The 26876-nt window shown below is 41.8% G+C and overlaps 1 protein-coding gene across 8 annotated transcripts in view; it reads left to right on the forward strand.

Moving 5' to 3' along the window:
- The window catches only part of LOC101743696 (protein unc-13 homolog B), a 374291-nt gene that overhangs the window by 326605 nt on the left and 20810 nt on the right, over positions 1–26876 (forward strand). For all 8 annotated transcript variants that reach the window (XM_062674747.1, XM_062674744.1, XM_062674743.1 and 5 more), the window contains 2 exons: positions 23916–24094; positions 24995–25145. In XM_062674747.1, the coding sequence (XP_062530731.1) occupies positions 23916–24094; positions 24995–25145 (330 nt within the window). The remainder of the gene's footprint in view (positions 1–23915; positions 24095–24994; positions 25146–26876) is intronic.

A 26876-nucleotide genomic window follows, 5' to 3' on the forward strand; every position in this document is an offset into this window, starting at 1 on the left:
CTGTGGGTGGTGAAGTCGGAGGAATTCCGCGAATACAGCGTCCATGATCGCTGAGTACCCAGGTGGGGCGGCCCCGGGTTTTGAAAACACTCGCCTTGCGGCGAGGCCCCAACTTCTCGGACCTAAGCGGTTCTATTGAACACAGGTGGCAATGCGGCGCGATTACTACAGGACAAAGAAAAAGCAAAAACAAATCAGAAATAACAAAAAGAAACAAAACAAATAAATACTTGCAGGAAACCACTTTGTCGGCAAATGTACCACGAACACAAAAATAACTAAAACGAAACAAATAAAAGCTTCCAGGAAAAACACTTGGTCGGCAGATGTATCACGATCACAGGCCGCGCGAACAATGGCCGGGCTAACAAAAGCCGGGCGAACAAAGACCGGGCGAACGAGTGGTCGATGAGCACGTCCGCACGTGACGGGTGCCTCTATCGGAATGCCTCGTGTCTAACTCTATAAGCGCAATGCTCATATAAATTCATTCGTATTCTACTATGAAACCATTTATACTATTTGCGTGGACTGCATTTTCTATTAAAATAAAGTGCGATTTAGGAAACTAATAATAAGTATTAGGTAGGAAGGAAACCAATAATAAAACCAAAATGCGATTTAGGAAACCAATAATAAGTATAAGATAGGAAGGAAACCAATAATAAAACCAAAGTGCGATTTAGGAAACCATAATAAGTATAAGATAGGAATGAAACCAATAATAAAACCAAAGTGCGATTTAGGAAATCAATGATCCCAAACATGGGATACCACTGTAAAGTAGTTTATAGACTTCATATTTCGATAACTTTATATTATAAAATTAAAAGATCTCTGTCTTGATAAGTACTATGATCTGAGAAATAAAATTGTATATAAATTATCGAAACCTATTCCGTAGATTTTGCGCGATGTGCTCGCCTAACGGTGGATAAATGTTATATAGTTTTTTTTTTGAGTTAAAGATTAAACAACAAAACGGAATATGACATCATTTAATCAAAATGCCATATGAGCCGAAGTTTGTCTGGTCACCTACGGCTATAACAATATACTTAGTCTGGCCATAAATATTGTTACAAAGGAAAAAAAAAAATCTATGACAAATAACATTTATTACTTTTACAGTGTGATAATTTAATACATAAATATAAAACAATTTAAAGTATAATAAGCTTATTCGAAGTCGTCTGCATTGGCCGCAATACAGTCCTTTAAACGTTGAGGCCAGTTATCAATAGAAGCACGCACTCTTTCCATGGGCAAATTTTTCACTGCCAATCGTACGGATTGTTTTAGGGACTCCAAATTATCATGGCGTTTAGAGCAAGCCGTACTCTCTAAAACTGACATAAATCATAATCCAGCGGATTAAGATCGGGACTAGACGACGGCCAGTCTTCAGCTCTGATGAAGTCTGAAACGTTCGTTTCCAACCAAGTCTGCGTAGACCGAGCTTTATGACCCTTCGCCGAGTCTTGCTGGAAGGACCATTCTTGATTATTGAACAAGGTGTTGTTAAGGGGCTTCACTACCTTCTCAAAAATGGTATCTTGATACACTTGTGCCCATGTTTTGATACCTTTTTCACAAAAGTATGGCCCAGTCACTCCTTCATAGCTAATACCCCACCAAACCATCACTGAAGTCGGATAGTGCCCACGTTACACTCTGTCGACTAATTGGGAAGCAAAATTTGGGAACAAAATTTCTCTATGACCTCCCCTTGCGTACCGCTTCAGTTTCAGTGTTTCGATTTTACCACCCTATTCTCTTTTAAATTATCAATTAAGAAACGACCAGTACGTCTTTTATAGGCTGCAAGTCCTAAGTCATCTTTTAAAATACGCGACATGGTTCTAGGTGCTATCTTCATCTCCCGAGATAAAATCTTTTGCTTTCGGACAGGATTTCTTCGAATTCTTTCACTTACTGCTTTGACCACCTTTTTCGTACGAACACTACGTGGACGGCCAGATCTTTTTCTGTCACAAACAAAGGAGGTCTCATTGCACCTATTAATAGCCCGGTACACAAACATTTTACTAATACCAAGCGTATGGAGAGTTTTAAAAATTGCATTTGGCTCCATACCTACTTTGTGTAATGCAATCACAGCGATTCGGTTCACTTTAACACCCCACTCCATTTTAATATCGCAAAATATTGTACAATGTATTGGCGCCAAAAGGAGAAAACTCAATGAGCAATCATATAAAAATGACAGATTCCAAATTCAAATGTAATATTTTGTTTATTTTTAATTGTAACAGTATTTATGGCCAGACTAAGTATGTTTACACTTTGAATGTGATTTTCAACTGAAACTATATTACCGGTGCTTCATAAATGTGTTACTAACTTACTACGTGTAATTTTTATGTTGGTTGTACGTGACGAGCTAAGCCCTTACTTCGGTAATTGCCGACAAAGGGGTCATGAGAGACGCACGCGACCAACTTTTAATTGCATTACTCGCCGACGTGCTTGATGGCAGAATTTTATACTTTTAAGCACCATTTACTTAAGCTTCGTTCGAATTAATTCAAGTAACTGGTATTTCAGTGAAAATTTTCGGTGTTATTGAATTACGAGGTAAAGATTCAGTTCGATTGTTATTTATTTGTTTGATAAACTCGTTCATTCAATGAAGCCAATATATAAACACTCGACTCTGCTCTCAGCCCATCTATTATCAGAAGGCATGCAGTATGTCAATCAATAATCTTTCAAACCCCAATCTAGAAAAAAAAAAAAACTTTTTTAAATCGTTGTAGGTAAACGTAAAAAAATTATAATTGCTTACATTTTATCCGTTAAAAGCACGTACGGAAAAGTTTAATGTGAATTAAGTCAGATGAAACAAAAAAAAATACTCGACGAGAAAAGCTAACCGGCACAAGATTAACAAGGAAAACCAACGATTTTTCTTCCGCCGACGAGAACTTGATACTAATGATGATGATAAGGAAACGAGGGCGCAGGAAAAACTTAATATAAACACTACACTGTTTCATTACAGTTCAAAACGCTATGTAGATTTTCGCCATTTCATTAAAATTTGCTATCGTGGATGTATGAGTCTGTTTAATCCACAAATCATTCATATGGATTTTTAATGTATGTGTGGATGAGATTTTTTGGTGCTTGAGGATTTTCTAACAAATATCTAACATGTTAAAGGTAGATTTTGATCACAGGTTGTATATTCATGATTTTTAATTTTCAAATGTTTTGGAATATAATTAGTCCTAATATCTTGTATACATTTATATGAGTGATTGAAATATAGTGTAGACCACAATAAGAAGACACGGAAACGTTCAAATTAAATTTAAAAAAATTCATCTCAACTTACAACCCCAATAATATGGACACGTTACAAATTCTATCACTCATCTTAGAACAAAATTACTCCACCAAACCGACCACTCCACCCACTTCTCAAACAATGAATTGCAAAATAAAGTAGGATGGGTAGTAAGCTAAAAATACCGTTACGGTTGGATAATTATGAATAAAAAAGCAGCTCAATAGGGTCGATCTCATAAATTCCGGAACCCATAGACATTACAACGTAAATGCGCCACCCACCTTGAGATATAAGTTCTAAGATCTCAGTATAGTTACAACGGCTGCCCCGCCCTTCAAACCGAAACGCATTACTGCTTCACGGCAGAAATAGGCAGGGCGGTGGTACCTACCCGCGCGGACTCACAAGAGGTCCTACCACCAGTGAAGAATTTAGATTCTTTTAAGATTCGGTCAAATCTCCCGAGTACATCGCTTTAGCTCTTTGAATTGATCCATTATTCCTTAACCATGTGTATCTGCATAGGAAAAACAAAGAAATAAATCAAAACACAATGACCCCGGGCTTTGTTTCTCAAACAACTTAATCCGCCATTTCGTTTATAGCGTAAAGGTTGTCGAACAAAATTCCCGAATTTTACGTTCGAAAGAATTGTGCCCCGTTCATGAAAGGAGTAAAAGGAAATTGTCCGTTTCAGGAATGACAATAGTGACCGTAATTAACGAAAGCCTTTACATCGAGAGGAGCGGTTCGGTATTTCTCCCGCGCTTTGTTTAATTAGAACGATTTATTCGTTCGGTCAAGTCATAGAATTTAGTAAATGTTCTATGTGAGTATAAACGATCTTTAGTTTATCTGAATTCCTTTATCTTCAATGATTTGTAGTTGAATGAATGTATATGTAAATGAAATAATAATAATACTTAAATATTTACTAACAATCACGCCACGTTAACTGGTCCCGTGATAAATTCGTAAAGAACTTGTGTTACAGGTATCAGATAATGGAAATAAATGTAAGATTTTTATTATACACATACATATATTTAATATACATCCATAATCCTGGAAAAGACATTTATATTTATCATACAAATATCTCCCCTGGGCGGGATTCGAAGCCGCGACCCCCTTGTGTAGTGACCATGTAACTTACCACTACACCAGACTTAAATGTAGTAAGTATGCCGGATCGGTGCTCGCAGCGTATTTATGGCGCAATGCACTGCGGGTAGCGACATTGACATTGTGATGTCTATGTAGTCTAGTAGTAACCACTCAATACTAGGTGGACTTTGTTTTTTATTGCTTACATGGGTGGACGAGCTCACAGCCCACCTGGTGTTAAGTGGTTACTGGAGCCCATAGACATTCACAACGTAAATGCCGCCACCTACCTTGAGATATGAGTTCTAAGGTCTCAGTATAGTTGCAACGGCTGCCCCACCCTTCAAATCGAAACGCATTACTGTTTCACGGCAGAACTAGGCAGGGTGGTGGTACCTACCAGTGCGGACAAGAGGTCCTAACACCAGTAATTACGCAAATTATAATTTTGCGGGTTTGATTTTTAATTCACGATGCTATTTCTTCACCGTGGAAGTCAATCCTGAACATTTACTATGTACGCTATTATATTGCCTCGTTAGACTAAAAGGTAATGGACCTTGAATATTATATCACGGGATTCGGATTCAAACTTCAACTCAATTCAGTATTATATTCAAAGATGTTTTAGTGTTTCTGAACTGAGTCAACACATACACTGAACATATAATATTTTATACACATGTTTTTGAATAGCTAGTTTTTTCGGGCCCACAAGAGAAATCCTTGCTTGAATATGGAATGTGTAACAATGCTTGTTGAGGCTAAAATACATTGTTTATTAAAATTAAAAGATGTATGTTGTTTTTTTATTTGAACAGTGAATCCTGACCTGTTCAAATTTATTATTCGATTGTGGATAGATTTTTATTTGGTAGCCATGAATGCTGCTTTAATGTTTACAATTTATTTTTATGAAATAGTGTTATTTTAACAATAGCAGTACAGCAAAAGCCCACTGAGTTTCTCGCCGGATCTTCTCAGTGGGTCGCGTTTCCGATCCGGTGGTAGATTCTGCGAAGCACTGCTCTTGCTAGGGCCAGGGTTAGCATCACTCCGGTTTGAGCCCCGTGAGCTCACCTACTAGTTAAGATTACGCTGAAATAGCCTCTCAAGGCTATCTATCAGCTTAGGCGTGAAAAAAAAAAGTACAGCAAACGTAAGATATAAAATTCATCTAAATCTTTGGGGTGTCAGAGATTACGTCCGAATTTCGATTATTTAATGGTAAATTTAAAGTAAATCTGTCATATATCGAAAAACCATCCATTTGCCACGTACCATCCGGCTATGGAATGAGCTCCCCTCCACGGTGTTTCCCGAGCGCTATGACATGTCCTTCTTCAAACGAGGCTTGTGGAGAGTATTAAGCGGTAGGCAGCGGCTTGGCTCTGCCCCTGGCATTGCTGAAGTCCATGGGCGACGGTAACCACTCACCATCAGGTGGGCCGTATGCTCGTCTGCCTACAAGGGCAATAAAAAAAAAAAAAAAAACCAAAATCACTGAAAAAAGTTAACTTAAAAAATTAATTTGTTCAACGTTTCCCAAACTCGCGAGCAGCCCCAATACGGCTTGTATTACTGATACTTTTTCTTTTTTTTTCAAAAATAAAAAATGGCCTTCTCGATTCTACGAGTAACGGAAGAAAAGTTCACGAATAAATTTTTGAATAAACGTCGTTAAGTATTCTTAACAAATTCCATACACCATTGAAACTTTGGAGTCACGTCATCAATCTTACGCAACCTGAACGTCAGCCCGTGAACTTTGCATAATTCATTCACTTCATTAACTTCGCATAGAATCTTTGATGGGATGCTCCTTAACGTATTTACAAGGAGATATAATGAAAATACGTAATGAAGCGGAATAAATGTGTATTGTTTGATCATGCGTTAAGATGAGGCTTTTATATTGGCTTTTCGTTCTTTTGTTATTTACTACCATCTTTCACGCACGCATTTCAGCTTACAGCAAACGTCTTCGATATTAAAAAGACGTCAGCACTCAAAATGTGCGTCAGCATTGTGTTATAGTAACAATTAACGCAATACTTTAAGACTTTGACCTTTGATTTTGAGGTGATTGACCGCATCTATACACGTTTAGACCAAAATCAGGATGGACAGCTGATTTCTCAGCTCACCTAATGTTCTACGTTAATATGACTACCTTGAAACATTCAAATTTCGTACGCATTACTACAACAGATATCCCGCAAGCCGAAAAACATAGCTTATCACCAGTTGAAAATAAACAAACCAATAACGGTAGGCAGCTGCTTGGGTCTGCCCCTGGCATTGCTGAAGTCCATGGGTGACGGTAACCGCTCACCGTCAGGTGTATAGTAACTTACATATTTGTGTGAGTATGTGTGCGTGCGGTTGTGTGTGTGTGTGTGTGTGTGTGAGTGTGAGCGTATGTGAGTATGTATACATGGTATTTAGGCATCTGTTCAGTTGTAAAAAAAATTCTGTATGCACCTGTTTTGAATTGCAATCCAGATTGTTATGTTAAACATTTAAACTTATAATTTCTTTGGTTGTAATTTGTTTTGTGCATCAATAAAAAGAAAAGAAAAAAAGAATAGCTTATATTGAGCTTGTTCGAAATTCAACAGCCTTACGCTATGACGTGATCTTTAGCTAATCGCAACGGACGTGCCGTGGCGGAGCCTGACAGGCAAATTACACTTGTTGCCTGCAGTTATGATAGGCAGCCACTTCAAACACGCACATCGTGCCCTGAAGCGGTAATTGCAACACAATCGACGGTATAACACCATATAATAAACCGTGAATTGTTAATTAAATAAAACGATAGAAAAATAAACCATCTTTGTGTTCTGCTTTACGGATTCGTGAATGCTATGTCACAGGAAATGAATAGTTTAGTTATTCGGCTTATAACATATATTTCGGCTTATAACCTATATTTGAAAGAATGACATTTATGATAATTAAAATGTTCTATGGAAGCTTAGGAAGGTGGGTGTGCCTTCCCCAAAATCGAGTATTGCCACCACGGCATATGACGGGTATGGTATAGTAGTATTACCATTTATACTACCTACCACCACAAACCACTACGTTCACAGTTCGTTTTTAGATATTTTTTGCCACGTAACATCAGGTTTTGAAATGATCGTCCCTCCACGGTCTTCCAAGGAGTATTCTCCTCAAACGAGGTCTCAGCGTTGTACAGCGTTTTAGCTATGCCCCTGACATTACCGATGTCCATATGCGACGGTGACCACTCAACGTGAGGCGGGCCGAATGATTGTCTACCTATAAAGTCAATTAACAATAAATAATAGTTTTAAAAACTAACAAATTACGCTTTTATAGAAAATCCAACTAAAAATAGAAAATAAATTTAAAAATGTATTAAAATATTCTCTATTTTTTAGTTTTATTTTACAATAAAATCATTTTTTCTTATACTATTCTTAATTTAAATTTATTAAAATTTATTTTCTATTTTATAGTTTGGATTTTCTATAAAACCGTATTTTGTTACTTTTTTTAAACAATTATTTATTTTTCATTTTTTTATTGAATTTCAATATTTTCAATTTTTTTTTATATTGAATGAATTGTCATCAGTCCTTAATAAGTATACCAAATTTCGAGTTAATACGACGTTTTGAACGGGGTCAAAATCATATTCAAAGATTCCGTTACATACTAACTAACATACATACGTCTGAAACTAATAAAAGCGTATTAAAAAATTTTTTAAATAGGAATTTTTAAATGGACTGTTTCGGCTAATATAACCACGATTTCAAGTAATAAATTTAAAAAAAAGAACCCAAGCTCAGCGCGGAAACGGGAAGCGTTTTACAACGACTAATTCCTAAAGCCTAACACAGCATTGAAAGTAATGTTACAAACCGAATGTACAAAGAGCTATTTTCCACCGACAAACGAAACTGAAGCGAGCGTTTGTGCTAAGCACATAATCCAATTATCTCACACATCTGCACATATTGCGTGAGCACTGGGCCGCTTAACGAGTTCCTTTACTTACTATGTTAAAATTGGAACAGTGAAAGCATAACGCGTTGTACAGAACGAAAGTAATGCGGGAATTATATATATTTTTAGATAATCTATGCTAATATTATAAAGCTGAAGAGTTTGTTTGTTTGAGCGCGCTAATCTCAGGAACTACTGATCCGATTTGAAAAATTATTTCAGTATTAGATAGCCCGTTTAGTGAGGAAGGCTATAAGGCTATAACATCACGCTAAGACCAATACAAGCGGAGCACCAATAAAGAATGTTTCAAAATTGGGGTTTTGTTTTCCCTTTTGAGAGCTTCTGCTGCGTGCGCTGCAGAAACGGTTAAAGTTTCGCTAAAATAATGTATGACAGAATTGTTCCTTTTTAAAAGATCGAAAAAAAAGTCCCCGACAGCATATGTCTATATGTTAAGGTTGGCTCACTATAACGTTTTTTATGCTAACCAAATTTGCTCTAAAGCATTATTTGCGAACTATTCCACGCGGACGAAGTCGCGGGTAAAAGCTAGTATATTATAAATTCCCGTAATGTTTTAGTTAGTTAATAATTAACGAAAAACGACGAAGATTGGGATAACTATCTTGGAATAATACAGAATTAATTTTAAAATTTTGCTAAAAACTTAGACCAACAGTAACTTCATTCTGTATTCTGTGTATACTCGTAAAACAATCATTTAAATCATTTGCATATTGTATTACACTGTTGATCTTCTAGGGACGTTTGAATTCAAACTATCTTGAATTATTATTTGATTTATCGTAGTTTTATAAATACGTAGTATTTGAATTAGAGTTTCACGCTTAAATTAAGATATGTAAGTGTAGTTTAGAAGATCATACAACCATGATGGTAGGACGTCTTGTGAGTCCGCGCGGGTAGGTACCACCACCTATTTCTGCCGTGAAGCAGTAATGCGCTTCGGTTTGAAGGGTGGGGCAGCCGTTGTAACTATACTGAGATCTTAGAACTCAAGGTCGGTGGCGCATTTACTTTGTAGATGTCTATGAGCTCCAGTAACCACTTAACACCAGGTGGGCTCGTCCACCCAACTGAGCAATAAAAAAAAATACAACATGTGAAATGAATGTAACAAAACAGTACAATAATATAAGCAACATTAACATAGTTAAAATTAGGTGACTATAAGAATGTTTTCATCTTTAATCTGCCTTGTAATATTTTGTAAAAGAAAATCATAAGTACATTTGTGTGCGCAGAGAGGAAATTGGTAACAGCTTGCGATCTTACAACTATTATGTCAAGCAATTCTTATTGACGCTATCAGAAACATTTTCACAATTTCCCGTCGGTTTGATGACTTGAAAATAATTAAATTAATATAGTATTTCGGAATCTCCAAAGTTACAAATTCAATTCCTTCTGAAATTGTCTATTTAAATTAGTTTACAGTCAAAACTTTAAACTAACCAAGGAGTTAACATAAAGTTTTTGTTATGTCATCTACAGAAGCTTTTGTGTTTGAGCGAAAACTAAATCAATGTAATCATTGTCCGACGTCTTTGAAGTTCCAGTCAAAATTCAACTTAAACAGCAAGGGTTAAGACATGATTTTGAATGGGAATATCTTGTGGTTTTGTATAACGATGGAAGTTCAAAGGGAATGAAATGAAATTTATGTTAAATGCGTGATAAATACTAATAAATCGCACGCAAAAATGTGGTCTTTTATTTCCATTTATTTATTATGTTTTTATGGTTGATTGTTAGAGCTATATAAAAGACTAGCGACCCGCCCTCGCTTCGCTTCGGAAACATTAAAACACACATGAAACCAAAAATATAAAAAAAAAAAATTAAAAAAAGTAGCCTATGTTCATCAGGGACAATCTCGGCTTCTAATGGAAAAATAATTTTTCAAATCGGTCCAGTAGTTTCGGAGCCTATTCGAAACAAACAAACAAACAAATCTTTCCTCTTTATAATATTAGTATAGATATTGTTTTTGTTTAAATGACTAACTAAATAAAATCCGAATGGCAATTTCATCGAACATTTACCTAAATTTATTTACTGTTTCATAGTCTTCCAATTAGGGACAGGCGTCTGTGATGCATCATACAGCTAGAACATCAGATAAAACTCTAAATTCTAGTTATCATTAACAATTGATCGTAATGGTAAAAACGAGACAACGGTAAATAGGGATTTTCTCAAACAATCGCTTAGAATAAAGAACTACCCGTGGCATACAGGAGACATAACACAAAAAGAACTGAATTAACTCCTTAGGCCCAGAGGTCCCCCGCGGGAGTTGCTGGACTCCTACCGGGCGCGTCCGTAGGTGGCGGATAACGGGCCTCTGGGCACCATTCCCAGAGGCATCGTTCCGTCTCTCTCGTTTTGTTACAACGAGAGAGACCGAACGACGTGGACCAAAACCAGCTCTGGGGGTTCCAAGCTCTCCTCCCCCTTCACTTGTTGAAGGGTGGTCCTCCTGGAGAAGCGTGGGCCTCTACCTTTTATCCTTTTCCCTTTGATTATTTCGTTATTTTACTAACTGTCTTTTTGTTATCTTAATTTGTTTAAATTATATTTTGAGTTGTAATCTGTCTCTTTCTTCGTTTCACTTTTTGGTTTATCGTTTTGTGTTATTCTTTATCCTGTCTTTCTTTGCCTTTCGTTTTATTTTTGGTTTCTTTTGTTTTATTTTCTTCTTCTCTTTATTTCAATCCTAATCCTAAGCTTTGACACCTGGTGAGAGGATGCATGGCCGGTGGGTGACCGGTCACTAGGGTGTCCCAGGGGACCACACCTCGGGTTAAAAATAAAGGGAAACCAATGAAGATGTCCAGTTTGCAAAGAGTAATACCCCAGGAGGGTACCCGCCAAGCGGGAGAATCCCTCCGTACTACCGACTCGTCAGTAGTGCGCAGCCCCTCGTATTCTGGGGGGGGCACAAACTGCACTGAGATAAGGTCCGGGAAGGACGGGGTTAAAAAAGGAGCAGGGTCCGGTAAGGACGTAAGTAGGAAGAACGGGTCCGCTAAGAACGTAGTAGCAGAAGGGTCCGTTAAGGACAGTGAGGGGAGATCGTCCAGAACCACTCTTGTGTCGGATGATAGCATGACCACAGCTGGGTCGGCCCACTCGTCAGCCCGCTCTTCGCCGACACGCAGACAGCGAAAAAGAGTCCTGACGATCAGCAGTGATGAGTTTGGAAGCAGCTCCGGCTCGGATGAAACAGCTACTACTGGTAAATGTGGTGTCAAGCCTCAATCGAAGAGAGGTCGCGGTCGTCCGACGACCACTGGTCAGTACGGTCTGACTGCAGACGAACAGGCGTATCTTAAAGCTCAGCGCTCTGAGATAAAGGATGCCGGTAGCATGCGTAGTATGCGCGAATTAAGAAGCGCAAAAATCATGGAAGGGAGCTCTAAGAAAGATCCCGAGTGTCGTCTGAAGGAGAGTGCCGCGATGGCTCTGAAGGTATGTAGTAAGCCCGGAAACCTGAAGGGCACGTATCAACGTGTCCTAAAGGAATTGGCGGTGACAATAACGGAAGTCACAGAAGAACTGGCGAACCGCCCCGCGACCGAAGAGATGGAAAAGCTGCGTGCGGTAAACGCCTGTCAGCAGGAAGAGATTTTACAGCTCCGGCAGGAGCTGCAGAAGGTGCACAAGGAGCTGGCGCGCATATCACAGGCATTGACGTTGTCCAATCCAGTCGAAACCCCAGCCCCAACCAGCTTCAACCACAGAGGACCAGGAGGAGTTGCGTGTCCAACGCATTATGCGTGCCGTCGGCACCATGCTTGACGCTCGCATTGCGAGTCTGGAGATGCGGCTACCCCCGGAGCCTCGCATCAGGCCACCCTTAGCGGCGGATAAGCGGAAGAGTTGTGAGAAATCGCCGAATTCTCCTCTCCTCGTTGACGCTACGCTGGAGTCGACAACGGCACAAGCAGCACTACCGTCCACGGTGAACAAGAAGACACGAGGCCCTAGACAAAAGGCCACAGTGTTAGCGCCTCCACCCGAACCGCGTGCCTTCCCTCCGGCTCCAGCTGTCGTAACCGAAAGCTGGTCTACGGTCACCCGTAGGCGCGCTAAGCCGAGGGGGGAGACCGTGAGAACGGCCACAGCCGTTCCACCCACTAGGGTGTCGGAGAAAGTCCCGTCTTCAAAGAAGAGGACAAAGAAGCGGCTCCGAGCTCCGCGTTCTCAGGCTGTGGTATTAAAACTACAGCCTGAGGCGATAAATAGCGGTCTCACATATCGGTTCATCCTTGCGGACGCGAGGGCGAAGCTCGACCTAGAATCGCTGGGTATCCCGCTCCAGAGGATCCGATCCTCTCTGACGGGTGCCAAGGTCCTGGTGGTGGACGGAGACGATCAAGTGGAGAAGGCCAACCTCCTGGCAAGCAAACTGAAAGAGATTCTGCCCGCTGAGGGCGTCGAGGTCTCCAGGCCATTGGTGACTGCAGCGATGCGCATCAGTGGCCTCGACGACTCGATATCGCGTGAAGAAATCGCTGATGAGCTCGCCAAAATTGGGGGGTGTCCACCCGAGATTATCAAGATCGGGGAAATAAAAACCGGTCCAGGCGGGATGGGACAAGTCTTAGTTCGTTGTCCGATCTCAACAGCGGCGAAAATCGCAGCAGTTCCCAAGCTAAGGATTGGCTGGAGCGTGCTCCGCGCTCATTTGCTGGAGGCCAGGAGGCTGCAGTGTTTCCGGTGCCACGAGTTGGGCCACGTGAGCGCTCGCTGCCCGTCGTCAGTCGATCGCAGCCGGGAATGCTACCGATGCGGCCAGGCCGGTCACGTGGCTTCTGGCTGCTCGCTGGCGCCGCGCTGCACTGTCTGTGTCTCCGCCGGCAGACCAGCGGACCACGTTTCCGGGGGCAAGGCCTGTGCCAAGCCCCCGAGACAGAGACAACGTCGGCAGGATCTCGCGTCGCTTGAGGGCGTGCGTAATCGGCCCGGTATGGCCTCGGTGACACCGATGGATGCTCAGATATGACAGACGTCCTTCGTTTCCTCCAGGGGAACCTCAATCACTCCGCCAGAGCTCAAGATCTTTTGTTTCAGAGCATGGCGGAAGGGTTGACTCACCTTGCGGTGGTCGCAGAGCCGTACCGGGTCCTTTTGGGTCCCGATTGGGCAGGTGACCTTGACGGCCGGGTTGCCATTGTCAGGCGTGGCTATGTGGGTGCTCCGCCCGGATTCGACCTCGTTGAAAGGGGTCGCGGCTTCGTCGCCATCCTCTGGGCCGAGATGATCGTGGTGGGAGTATACTTCTCCCCCAACAGGACGCTCGCCGAGTTTGAGGGCCTCCTCCTTGAGCTCGGTCGCGTCATTGGGAGGTCACATTCCCGTCGGATTCTCGTCCTTGGGGACCTCAATGCCAAGTCATTGGCTTGGGGTTCCTCGAGAACGTGCCCCAGAGGAACGGCGGTGGAAGAGTGGCTGGTCGGAGGCGGCCTCGTCATTCTCAACCGTGGCACGGAGCTTACGTGCGTGAGACGATTGGGCGGGTCCGTGGTGGACGTCACGTTCGCATCTCCCGATATCGCGAGTCGCATCCGTGGTTGGACGGTGATGGTTGGTGAGGAGACGCTTTCCGACCATCGCTACATCCGTTTCAGCATTGCTGTAGCCCCAGAAGTGACATCAACTTCTTTATCCTGCGGCGGCGGCGTGGAGGGTCCTCGCTGGGCCCAGAAGCGCCTCGATGTCGAACGGCTGAATGAGGCGGCTGTCGTCCAGGCCTGGCGCCTCGATTCCCTCGGCGAGCCGATGAATGTAAGCGTGGGGGTGGAGCGTATGCGCGAGGCAATGTCGCGGGTATGCGATGCCGCTATGCCTCGCGTCAGAACTCTCGCTCCTAAGCGCCGCGTATACTGGTGGACTGATGAGATCGCCAGCCTGCGCCAGTCCTGCAACGTCAGTCGACGTGCGTACCAACGAAGCCGACGTCGAAGGACGCATCGGGACCCTGAGGAGGAGGACCGCCTTTATGAGGTGTACAGGACGGAGGTGAGGGCCCTTTGCACAGCCATCAGAGAGGCGAAGGAAGCCGCTTGGAATGATCTGCTCGCCTCACTTGATCGCGATCCGTGGGGGCGGCCCTACAGGCTAGCGCGCAATGCGCTTCGCCCATGGGCTCCCCCTACGACCAGCACACTGCCGCCCGAGACATTGCACCGGGTGGTCGGGGGTCTATTTCCGGACTCATCCCGAACGGCCTTCATCCCCCCTGTAATGGCAACGGCGCAGGTCGCTGACGGCGGAGAGCTGGAAGGTGTGTCCCAGGCGGAATTTGAGGCGGCAGTGGCGAGGATGCGCGTGAAGCGTACAGCACCAGGCCCCGACGGTCTGTCGAGTCGAGCATGGGCTCTCGCTTTAACTGAGGATGGTTTGGGACCTGCACTTCGAAGGCTGTTTAGCAGGTGCCTCCGTGAGGGCAGGTTCCCGGAGCCGTGGCGCACGGGCCGGCTGGTGCTTATCCCGAAGGACGGTCGCCCTAGAGACGAGCCCTCCGGGTATCGCCCGATAGTAGTGTTGGACGAGGCCGGTAAGCTCCTTGAGCGTGTGGTTGCCGGGCGTCTTGTTCAGCACCTGGAGAACATTGGGCCGGATCTCGCGTCCAACCAGTATGGCTTCCGGAGAGATCGGTCGACCGTGGACGCGGTCTTACGGGTCCGCGATCTTTCCGACCGGGCGTGCTCTGGGGGAGGTGTACTGTTGGCTGTGTCGATTGATATTGCCAACGCCTTCAACACGATCCCCTGGAGCACGATCGTGGAGTCATTACGGTTTCACCGCGTCCCCACCGGTCTCCGTAATCTGATTGAGGATTATCTCTCGGGGCGGGCGGTGATCTTCCCCGAGCGGGGTGGGTGGGGACGAAAAACAGTGTCGCGTGGGGTTCCACAAGGGTCGGTACTGGGTCCACTCCTTTGGAATATAGGCTTTGACTGGGTCCTCCGCGGGGCTAACCTACCTGGCGTCGAAGTGGTTTGCTACGCTGACGACACGCTGGTGACGGCTCGCGGAGACGACTACCGGTCAGCAGCCGTCCTGGTTGTGGCTGCAGTGGCAACTGTGGTAAGACGAATAAAGAGACTCGGCCTCGAGGTGGCCCTCCAAAAATCCGAAGCAGTGTGCTTTCACTCAGCTCGGAAAGGGCCACCTCAAGGCGCGAATCTCGTAGTCGGGGGTGTCACCATTGCTGTCCAGCCGAAGCTCAAGTATTTGGGCCTCGTGCTGGACAGCAAATGGAGATTCGACCACCATTTTAAAGCGCTGGTTCCGAGGCTCATGGGGGCGGCAGGTGCGCTGACCCGTCTTCTTCCCAACGTCGGAGGATGCAGCGCCGGTACTCGGCGACTGTACCTTGGGGTGGTGCGCAGTATGGCCCTGTACGGTGCTCCCGTGTGGTCGCCCGCACTCTCCGCGAGAAACGCGGCTCTGCTGCATAGAGCTCAGCGGGCGCTCGCGGTGAGGGTCATCAGGGGGTACCGCACCATCTCTCAAGATGTGGCCTGCGCTCTCGCTGGATCCCTACCCTGGGACCTTGAGGCCGAAATCTTGGCTGCGGTATATCGGCGTAAGGCGCAGGCCTTGAGTCGGGGACGGTCGCCCGGCCCGTCGGCTGTCGGTCGGTGGAAGCGTGCTGCGCGTCATGTAGCATACGCTAAGTGGAGAGAGCGATTGCTGAAAGAACTTGGCCAAACTTCGGCCACCCGCCGGCGCACCCTCGAGGCCCTGGTGCCCGTGCTGGAGGCATGGTCGGATCGGCGTCACGGCGTACTCTCCTTTCACCTTGCGCAGGTCCTCTCGGGACATGGCTGTTTCGGGAGGTACCTGTGGAAGGTCTGCAGGAGAGAGCCACACCCGGGCTGCCACCAGTGCGGGCACCCGGACGATGACGCGCAGCACGCGCTCGAAACGTGCCCGCGTTGGGAGCGCTCGCGGCGGGATCTCGTCGCGGTGCTGGGGAGAAACCTCTCCCTGCGGGCTGTCGTCGCCCGCATGTTAGAGGATCAGGGCTCGTGGGAGGCCATGGCCAGGTTTTGTGACCTGGTAATGGCGTCCCGTGAGGCTGAGGAGCGTGAAAGGGAGTGGGATCCCTCTTCAGCGCCTCAGCGCAGAAGGCGGGATGGCCGGCGCGGGCGTGAAGCTCCCGCTCAGCCCCCGTAGGGACTATCAGGTGGCGGGTGCGGGGGCGCCCGGTACTCGACTGTCGGTCCGGTGGTGGGGCGATGCAAGGTGGCTCCTGTGCGCCGCCCACGGTGTATCTCCCGAAATGACGTCCTTCGGGATTTTCCCGGAGATGAAATCCCGTCTTATCATCAGGACGGGTACCGGCGAAGGCGGACTTTCGGCGCGCACTGCGGTACCGTAGGTCTGGTGTAGCCGGTGTGGTGGAGCTCGATGGGGTTTAGTCGGTAGTCGTTCTGCGGGGCAAGTGCTTCGCGCGCCTTTTTCAAGGCGTAGTCTCTTGCGAGGAATTCGGGGAGGTGGAGGACCTTCTCGTCCCCCTCTTCCTCTCAGGAGGCGCCGGAGTCCGACATAACCCGGTTCGTTACCCCCGCGGACCGGGTATCCGTAAATGGATTCCCCAGCGTTAAAAAAAAAATAAAAAAAAAAATAAAAAAAAAAAAAAAAGGCCCAGAGGTCCCGAATGATACTTAAGAACGATACTCGATAATCAATAAGAAAGTAATAGGTGGGTTCGGCGAGAAAATTAACCCACAGACACAGACCACTGAGTTTCTCGCCGGATCTTCTCAGTGGGTCGCGTTTCCGATCAGGTGGTAGATTCTGGAAAGCACTGCTCTTGCTAGGGCTAGTGTTAGCAACGTCGTCAGGTTTGAGCCCCGCGAACTCACCCACTCGCTGACATAGCCTCTCAAGGTTACCGGATGAGGTAGGAACAAAATAAGAAAAAAAAATGTTCTTTGAGTATAACAAAAGCGTATTGCAATCACCATCCGGTATAAACTTGTGGTGGAGTTTATTATACATCAGTAATGACCACTACTATACAATGATCGCAGCGATTACACAATACAGTCTGGACTTTGACAATAGGTGAGCCACGAGTCATCATTCAGGCATCTACGCAAAAAAGCCACTGCCTTGACAAGATTTGATTGAAGTCCTAATTCCCTTGGTGTTCTGTCTATTTAAATCGGAAGGCAATATTGTTTCGCGGCGCTAACAGGTCGGGTAGTGCTTGGTAGCACTACCCGACCTGTTAGCGCTGGTGCCCGAGGTCATAACATATCTTATTTCCAGTTCATATCAAACGCATCAAAATCAAATAGAACTCAAATAACGAACATAAACACGAATCCAAAATAAAACACAATTCTCTTAACAACTTCAACTCGAATCAAATCATAAATAGAGTGTATACGTTTGCGTCACCAAAATTGCCTTGTAATTTTCTTTTTAACTGTAAAAGCGGGCAGGCAAAGGGAATAATTTCAGTGTTGGAAACCCTTTGGCTCGTTTCCATCCGTTTTCAGTGGGGCGATTGAGTCGGCAGTTACAGCTGTGTGCGCCCCAGCCACGTTCTTTGATGGCTCGTACACAAAATATAATGTTTGTACGTTCAACGCATGGTACTTTATATTTTACCTAAGAAAATGAAATCATTATATTACATATTTAATTACTACAACGCGCTAGGGACGTGATAGCCTATAAAATAGTACGGACTGCTTCTGTAGAGATTCACAGGAAAAAAACTTTGGTGTAATCTTTGATTTTGGAAGACAGTTTTACAAAACACAATCTGTACCCGTCCGCTTCGCTGGGCATTGAAAACTAACATTATTATTTCTAATTTTTTTTTTTTTTTTTTTTATTGCTTAGATGCGTGGACGAGCTCACAGCCCACCTGGTGTTAAGTGGTTACTGGATCCCATAGACATCCACAACGTAAATGCGCCACCCACCTTGAGATACAAATTCTAAGGTCTCAAGTATAGTTACAACGGCTGCCCCACCCTTCAAACCGAAACGCATTACTGCTTCACGGCAGAAATAGGCAGGGTGGTGGTACCCACCCGCGCGGACTCACAAGAGGTCCTACCACCAGTAAATACAATTCTCATAATGGACGCCCCCGCAGCTGATGTAGGGAGTCCAACACTCGTATAAATATTAGTCTATCCATTAAGTACATGTATTTTCTACATGGATACCAAGTTTCAAGTCAATCGGATGCACGGTTCAGTAGTTATAACGGAACATCCGTAAAAACCACTGTAGATTTATATATTAGTATAGATTAAGAATACAAGATTAAAACATTCGCTTCAAAAATAACACAAATATTAAATGTAACTAAAATAATATTATAAATAAACTAGCTGACCCGGCAGACTTCGTAGTGCCTCAATCGATAAATAGAAGACACAAACAAAAGGAATCCGTTCGACGGGGGGACATCAAAGGGAAAACAAAATTGTTATTTTTATTTAATTCCGTGCATTTTCATTAATTTATCTACCTTTTAAACCTTCTCTGGACTTCCACAAATAATTCAAGACCAAAATTAGCCAAATCGGGTCAGCCGTTCTCGAGTTTTAGCGAGACTAACGAACAGCAATTCATTTTTATATATAGAGATACGCAGTCCGTAACTGGTAGCTCCTTTAGTTTCCAATAAATAAAATACACTATTACATTATGCATAGCGGTTACCACAAATCAATTTTGATTCTGTTGAACGGACAATGAAATCGAAGCTATTTAATCGTATTAAATTTAAACCGATAACAACCATTTCAACATTTCTCCATGAATACAAAATTAATTAATCTAACAGTTTCCGTCTAATGTTTATTCTTGATAATAATCTACAAAGGTATAGATAGAGCTGTTCGTTTTTAATCGACTTTAATGGTAAATTAGATTATACGGGAAACAGTAGGCAATCGTTTTGTTTAATATACACACATCAGCGTGGAAGCATTTACGATGCAGTGGCTCATAAGAACGTCTGTTTTCGGCGTAAGCCAAAGTTCACAGTTGGTATAACATATGTAATTGCTATTCCTGATGTTAAAAATTGTGAATAAGTTTTTTTAGAAACGAAAAAAATGAAACAGTGTAGGTATAAAAAAAATATGTGTGGTGTCGTCGGACACCGGATAGGAACCAAGTTCCTTGTTATAAAAATATTAATTCTAAGTTCCATTCGAGGAATAAAGAAAATAATTATTCGGGTATACATTTTTTATTATGATTCTTTTATTCATAAAAATAAAATAAAAACCACCTTTCAAAGTTATCAACTTCATTTTATTCACAATGATTTATAAAAAATATGTTATTTTTTGTACGTTATTACAAAGTTAAGTCGTACACTGTGTGCATTACTAATAAAAATCTTACGTTACGGACGTTTTTTTCCGGTTAGGATACCCCTCCGCATCGTCCCATAAGGAGCTTCGTTCCAAAATAAAAAGGGATATAAAAGAATTTTAATTTATGTTGAAATGGTTTGTAAAGGTTGCTCGGAATATACTGACGGGGTATTGCAAATTAACGATGCGTGAACTTGCCCCCGGCTACCTTTTGTGGAGACAAATTGAGCTGTGTGTATGCTAATGTTATGGGCTATCCTTCGTGCAGTTCATCGCTTTTAGATTAGTAGTTGAAAGGTCAATCGAATGGAATTCAATTTTGTAGATGGAAAGCTCGAAGTCGACGCCCACATTTATGTAAAGCGGAGTTAAAGTTTGTTTGTTTTTTGTATTGTTATTTTGCTCTCGATTCTATTTTAAGTCGTCTCTCAACAGTGGAATCATGTCTGATTAATAATATCCTTTATTCTTATAAACATAAAGCTTCTAAAGATTTTAGCTACAAAACATATCGATTAGAGGGTAGTTGTTAAAATGATTTACGAAAATGAAGGCATAGGCAAATATTTGTAAAAAAAAAATTGTATGAACGTATTTGCGTAAGCCAAAATGTGAGTTCAAGTTATATTGGTGTATTATTCTTTACATTAAGATATAATAAAAACATAAACAGCACTAAGGTCTTATCACAAGCTTTTAAATATATAAGTTTGAAACGGATTTGTGTTGTACTTTAGGACAGATGTTTAAAAATACCAACAAATGGAGTCATCAAAATAAACTATCGTTTCAGATTCAGATTATCGGTTCAGATTAATTTTATCTAATATCTATACTAGAAATGGGAAAAAGGCTGTTTTTATTTTTTTAATTGATCCAAACCGCTGTTTTTATTTTTTTAATTGATCCAAACCAAAACTTTTCAGTAACTACTAAACTAACTAAATATATTAATGAGTTGTCAAACAGAGTACTGAATTATTTTGTCTTTGCCTATTTATAAATACATGTACACTTCAGTTACATAATCAAATATATTATTCTACCGTTCAATTTTATTTACCTGAATCAATGTTGAACATTTAACCTCGTTAGTGCTACATTTCTAAAGGATTTGTAGGTACAAGCGGAGGGCTACGTACCTATAAATTACTTGGTGCCTCTTGTAAGGTAGGACGGGTTCCATTTAAACCAATTTATCTTTACTTGATTTATTAAGGGTCCCTTTAATTAAATGAACTCCGAAATATTGGTGGGTCCGTTCTGAACGAATTATTTCAGTTTGTTTAATCAAATGAGTTGTATTATTTATTTCAGAATATAAGTTGGATTGAGGGATATTTAATAAATTTGTTTGTTATACATCTTATTAGTAACGTTTACTGTAGACATTTTAGCCCACACACACAGGTTACTGAGTTTCTTGCTAGATCTTCTCAGTGGTTCGCGATTTCGATACATCGGTCGATTCTGAGAAGCACCGCTCTTGCTAGTGTTAGCAAATTCTCTTAGATTGAGCCCGCAAGCTCAGCCACCCATCAAGGCGTATCTAGAATAGCCCCTTATATCCCCAGGGAAGAGGTAGAAAACAAAATAATAGTCTATAAATACATTCCGGTTACAAGAGTGAGACAATCGATAGAGAATACAATAGTGGTTATTGGTTATAGTTTTACTGGTGGTAAAACCTCATGCGAGTCCGCACGGGTAGGTACCACCACACCTGCTTCTGCCGTGAAGCAGTAATGCGTTTCGGTTTAAAAGGTGGGGCAGGTGTTGTAACTATACTGATACCTTAGAACTCATATCTTAAGATGGGTGGCGGCACTTACGTTGTAGATGTCTATGGGCTCCAGTAACCACTTAACACCAGGTGGGCTATGAGCTCGTCGACCCATCTATGCAATAAAAAAATCATATCCTTCAGGACGCGACGACTTGTTGTTACTCAATTCAATTCAAAGTCATCGTATTTATTTCAAAGAAGCTACCAAAGGAATCTTACAAACAACGTAACACCACTTTTTTTTTCATATAAACATATAATCCGGTAATACTTGAAATACGTAATATGAAGGATAAATTCGTGTTTTTCAAAAATGAAGAACGAGCACTGACTAAGAAAAATAAATAATATTTCATAAAAAAAAGTTGAAAGCGTACTTTCTCGAAATACCAGCGGTGCTTAGCGAAAATGATTGTAATAAATTCGAAGCTGCTAACTGTCGAAGCTTAAGTGACTTGAGTGTTTTGTTTACTTCGAAATTCGTATTTGTTTTATAATTCCTATCTCGCTTATGCCTTTTCGGTGTTACGGCGAAATTCGGAATTAAGGTACACGAACGCTATGAGTTACGAGCTTAGGTTTGCCGTTAATTTGACAATTTAATGAGCATTTCACACGTAATTATAATTATTGCTTACATGGATGGACGAGTTCACAGCCCACCTGATGTTAAGTTGTTACTGGAGCCCATAGACATCTACAACGTAAATGTGCCACCCACCTCGAAAATGAATGCGCCAACCTGAATGTGCAATTTCGAAAAGGGCACATGTCGCATATTTTATCAAATACGTTTTCTCATATACATGTAGTTTTGAGGCTTACCTACACCCATTTTATAATAATTCCAGTAATTTTCATTTGCTAATTAATACTAAAATATATCTAAAAAGTTAATATTTTAAATTTTACACTGCTTTAGAAAATAATCAGTTTTTTTTTCATTTCCTGAACATTTTACATTTTCAGAGATGTGCCCTTTTCGAAATTGCATATTCAATTGTTGCTTAGAGCTTCTACATACTGTTAGATAGAATTACAAAGAATCGTAACGCATACAGATAGTTTAATGAAATTTGCAAAAGCCGTCATCTGAAAAACACATTTGGGGAGTGTTGTGGTTTTTGAAGTGTAATCAAACCTGTCGTGCTCTTTTCTGACGCAAAGCTGTTACTTTTCTCGGTTTGAAAAGTGAAGTAGCCTTTACAACTGAGAAATGGGCCTCATGTGTCGAAATTACGCAACTTGTTTTGTAATGTAGCCTCCAGTAAATACATAACATTAAGGAAGGTTAAACTCGTACGTAAATATCATGTAGGATCATAACAAAAGTTATGGCTTAATTGAGAATTTTGAATATATTTTTGTTGGTACACTGCGACAATTTTTGTATAGATTTAAATGAAAATAACGTCTACTTCAGTAACAATTATTGGGGCTTATGTTTTGTTACTAAAAAATAAAAATAGTAGAAAACTTTTGGTAATAATTACACTTATAAAAAATATTAAATTCGAAGACCCAAAATTTCATTGGCTCACCCTTTCGCTTTTGCAACAGAAAAGCTTTGTGATTAGGGCCGACCGATGTCCCAAGATAAGATATCACCGAAATCAAGTTCCATTTTCGCCCGAATTTCAATACTTAACATTGGGCCGAGGCAAAGTTTCCGGACCCTAACGGAGTATTCGTTGTATCGGGGGGACCTGCACAATATTCTGTCATATATTTATCACTGTCAGTTCGGGTCAGACGCAAGTGGAATTCAATTTATTTTCGGTCTGCCTCGCGATTTCCCGTGTGAATTCGGTACCGTGTTAGAAACTCGAAATTGAAAATAAACATTGGTATATTTCATTTTGGGAAGTTTTTGAATCGATGTGTTTTTGTTTCGCTTCGCTCGAGGTACGCCTAGGGATGTTTCCGTATTTCATCTTGATTGAATAGCTGATTTCGTACAATCTTCGAACTTCATTCAATTGAATTATTTATCCTTGCGATATACTAAACTATAATATAAGGAAAGTTCTAAACCGGTATAAGAAATATTGACGGCTGTACGTTTATTTCTTCGCCTAATAAAATATTAGCAAAATCATATAAATAAAATTGCATTTAGTAATTAATTTTCTTCGTTATTAGTTCGCGACTTTTTGGTATTGTCATATTAGGTACCTACGCGTTTTGGATCAATTTCTTTCCAGTCTAATTTACATAAATGCACACAGCGTTATCTAAATATAAATATAAAGATATGATGTCAACATACGATTGTCTGTTTGTCTGTCAGGGTACAATTAACAAAGGCTTCTCTGTTTATTTTTAGTATACCTGCCTCCATGAAAACCTATTTCACTATCTGTGCGAAGAAAACGGGGGCGCTGTGACATTACCAGCTGCGAGAGGTGACGACGCTTGGAAGGTTTACTTCAATGAGAATCCCGAGGAGATTGTAGATGAATTCGCTATGAGATACGGCATCGAGGCTATTTACCAAGCAATGACGTAAGTATTGTAAGATCAAACGCAGATGAGGTAACGATGCAATACCATTTAATTGTTGCCTACGGTATTGGAATCAGTAATGCCACCGGCACAGTCGAGGCTGATTAATGTCGTTTGGAAACTTTGAGTCTGCGGAGGGACTTTTCTTTTTTCTTTTTTTTTATTCCCCTTGTAGGCAGACGAACACACGGCCCACCTGATGGTGAGTGGTTACCGTCGCCCATGAACTCCAGCAATGCCAGGGGCAGAGCCAAGCCGCTGCCTACTGCTTAACACTCTCCACAAGCCTCGTTTGAAGAAGGACATGTCAAAGCGCTCGGGAAACACCGTGGAGGGGAGGACTTCGGTTTCATCTGTATTTTGTACCGTATGTTCCATGGGGAGTGCTCTGATGAATTGTTAAAGATGATACCATAATCTGGTTTTTACCATCGCAACGCCCGCCACCGGAGTAAAGTTCATCCACAGTGCGTTTCCAGATATCTTTTTTGTCACGTACCATCCGGCTTTGGAATGAGCTCCCCTCTATTACTATTCGATTACAAATAATAGTAGACGAGTATCTCGCCTACCTGATCTAATGTTATCTCACAAAGACCGGAAATAACGATATCTATTTTATATGTATTGCTACAAGTCTGCTTTGATTTTCATCTAAATTATCACCTATATCTGAGTCGCTGTGTTCCATTAAGCTTCATATGTGTGGGTGTATACCCAATGCCAATATAACAATATTATGCCGTCAATCTGACTTGGAGATGAACATGAAAGGTGTGAGATGAAATAACGTAGTTACTGGAATAGTTTTTGTAAAAAAATCTTACTTCAGAGACACAGAATCTCAGATTGGCGTTCTTTTAATTTTTAATCTAGATTTTGTTTTGTTTTGTTTTCCAGACATTTCCACTGTCTCTCAACGAAGTACCTTTGTCCCGGAGTGCCGGCTGTAATGTCTACGCTATTAGCTAACATTAATGCCTACTACGCGCACACGACAGCGTCATCGGCTGTGTCTGCATCAGATAGATTCGCGGCTTCAAACTTTGGGGTAAACAAAAGCATAACATTGGTTAAGAATTCTATACAATCTGTTATAAGCCGCGCCAATAAAGAAACGAATCTAAAATGGCGGCGACGATCATGCGCTCTCACTCTAAACTATTGCTGTCTTTAGTCGTACACGGTGCGTACTGCATGCAAAAAAAATATCAGTTCTGACTTTGTTGTTGAGTTCTACTTTTTTCACTTTTGAGTTGTGCGACTTAGATGACAGGCAGCAAAAGTGTCTACGCAAGTTGCATCCCAGATGAGACACCTCCCCCTCTGCCAGGGCATAAAGTAAAGTACATTCTCTTTTTTTTACAATAAGCAAGTTTTTCTTTCTGTCTTTCTTTTTAGTTGTTGACCCTACCATCTGTCAGTGTAGGTACATAGACGCCATTTTCGATTCGTTTCTTTACTGGCGCGGCTTATAATTAATAATCTACTACTGGATTAGTATATACGTACATAGTTTAAAACATTATCAAGCTGAATTAGCAATGGGCCGGTTATATCTGTCGAATAACCGTAGACATTGACCGTTGAACCGTAAACGTAGTATTGTAGGAAGCCCAGTAACAAGATGGAGCGACAATATACGCAGAATAGCGGGCAGTAGATCGAAACTAGATTCCCAACGAGTCGCGTGGCATGCCTTGCGGGAGACCTATGTTATGAGGCTAATGACGATACTATTAGTCGAGTTCTAAGACTAGGCAATTTTGATTTTATGCAATTTTTTGTGCTTAGTTGTGTGCACGAGCTCACGGCCCACCTGGTGTTAAGTGGTTACTGGAGCCCATAGACATCTACAACGTAAATGCCGCCACCTACCTTGAGATATAAGTTCTAAGGTCTCAGTATAGTTACAACGGCTGCCCCACCCTTCAAACCAAAACGCATTACTGCTTCACTGCAGAAATAGGCGGGGTGGTGGTACCTACCCATGCGAACTCACAAGAGGTCCTACCACCAGTAAAGCAGATCAGAGCACAGATTAGAGCAAGATCTGATGATAAGCGTCTACTGGTAGCAAGGCGCCTTTTGAGACCGCATGGGTAGGTGCCACCACTCTGCCTATTTCTGTTGCTAATACAAAAAAAAACGATTGATAAACAGAAGATTTTGTCAAATATATAATAGTCTAGTCAACAAGTTCAAAAACGTGTTAAATAGACATAAAGCTCCTAAAAATATGTACGATAGCTCATTGGATGCGGAATGATGTCTACAAAAATGTTTTTTAAGGGCTTATTAGCACATAAAAAATTGCGATTGTTATAAACAAAATAAGATAAAAAAAAAAAGGAATTTGGTTTTTCCTCAATAATTTCTAAAAAAATGATATTTAAGGAATTTTGAAAAAAGATCCTGAAAGAGGAGGAAATTTACAATAAAAAAGTCCCAACTCCCGGAATTCTATCTCTATTATTTATAAAAAAAAATTAACGCTGAAAATAGCGCTCCGCGAGGTCGTTACGGCATAGGCGCGCCGTCTAAAAAGCCAGTATATCACCTAAAATAATTTTTTTATAGTATTAAATAACAATTTAAAAATTTGAATAAATTATGGTGTAATCTAAACACTTGAACGAAAAAAACATCGGTGAAAAAAAATTTTTATATCGATTTTTCAAAAATTTACACCATTGTTAATTAACTAACTTTTTTCCAATCTCTGTTTTTATAAATTACGGTATAAAAGTTTCAATAATTCATCTATAATTTTTTCCCTTCG

The sequence above is a fragment of the Bombyx mori genome, chromosome 21 (genome assembly GCF_030269925.1).
Source record: "Bombyx mori chromosome 21, ASM3026992v2".
Taxonomy (NCBI): Eukaryota; Metazoa; Arthropoda; class Insecta; order Lepidoptera; family Bombycidae; genus Bombyx; species Bombyx mori.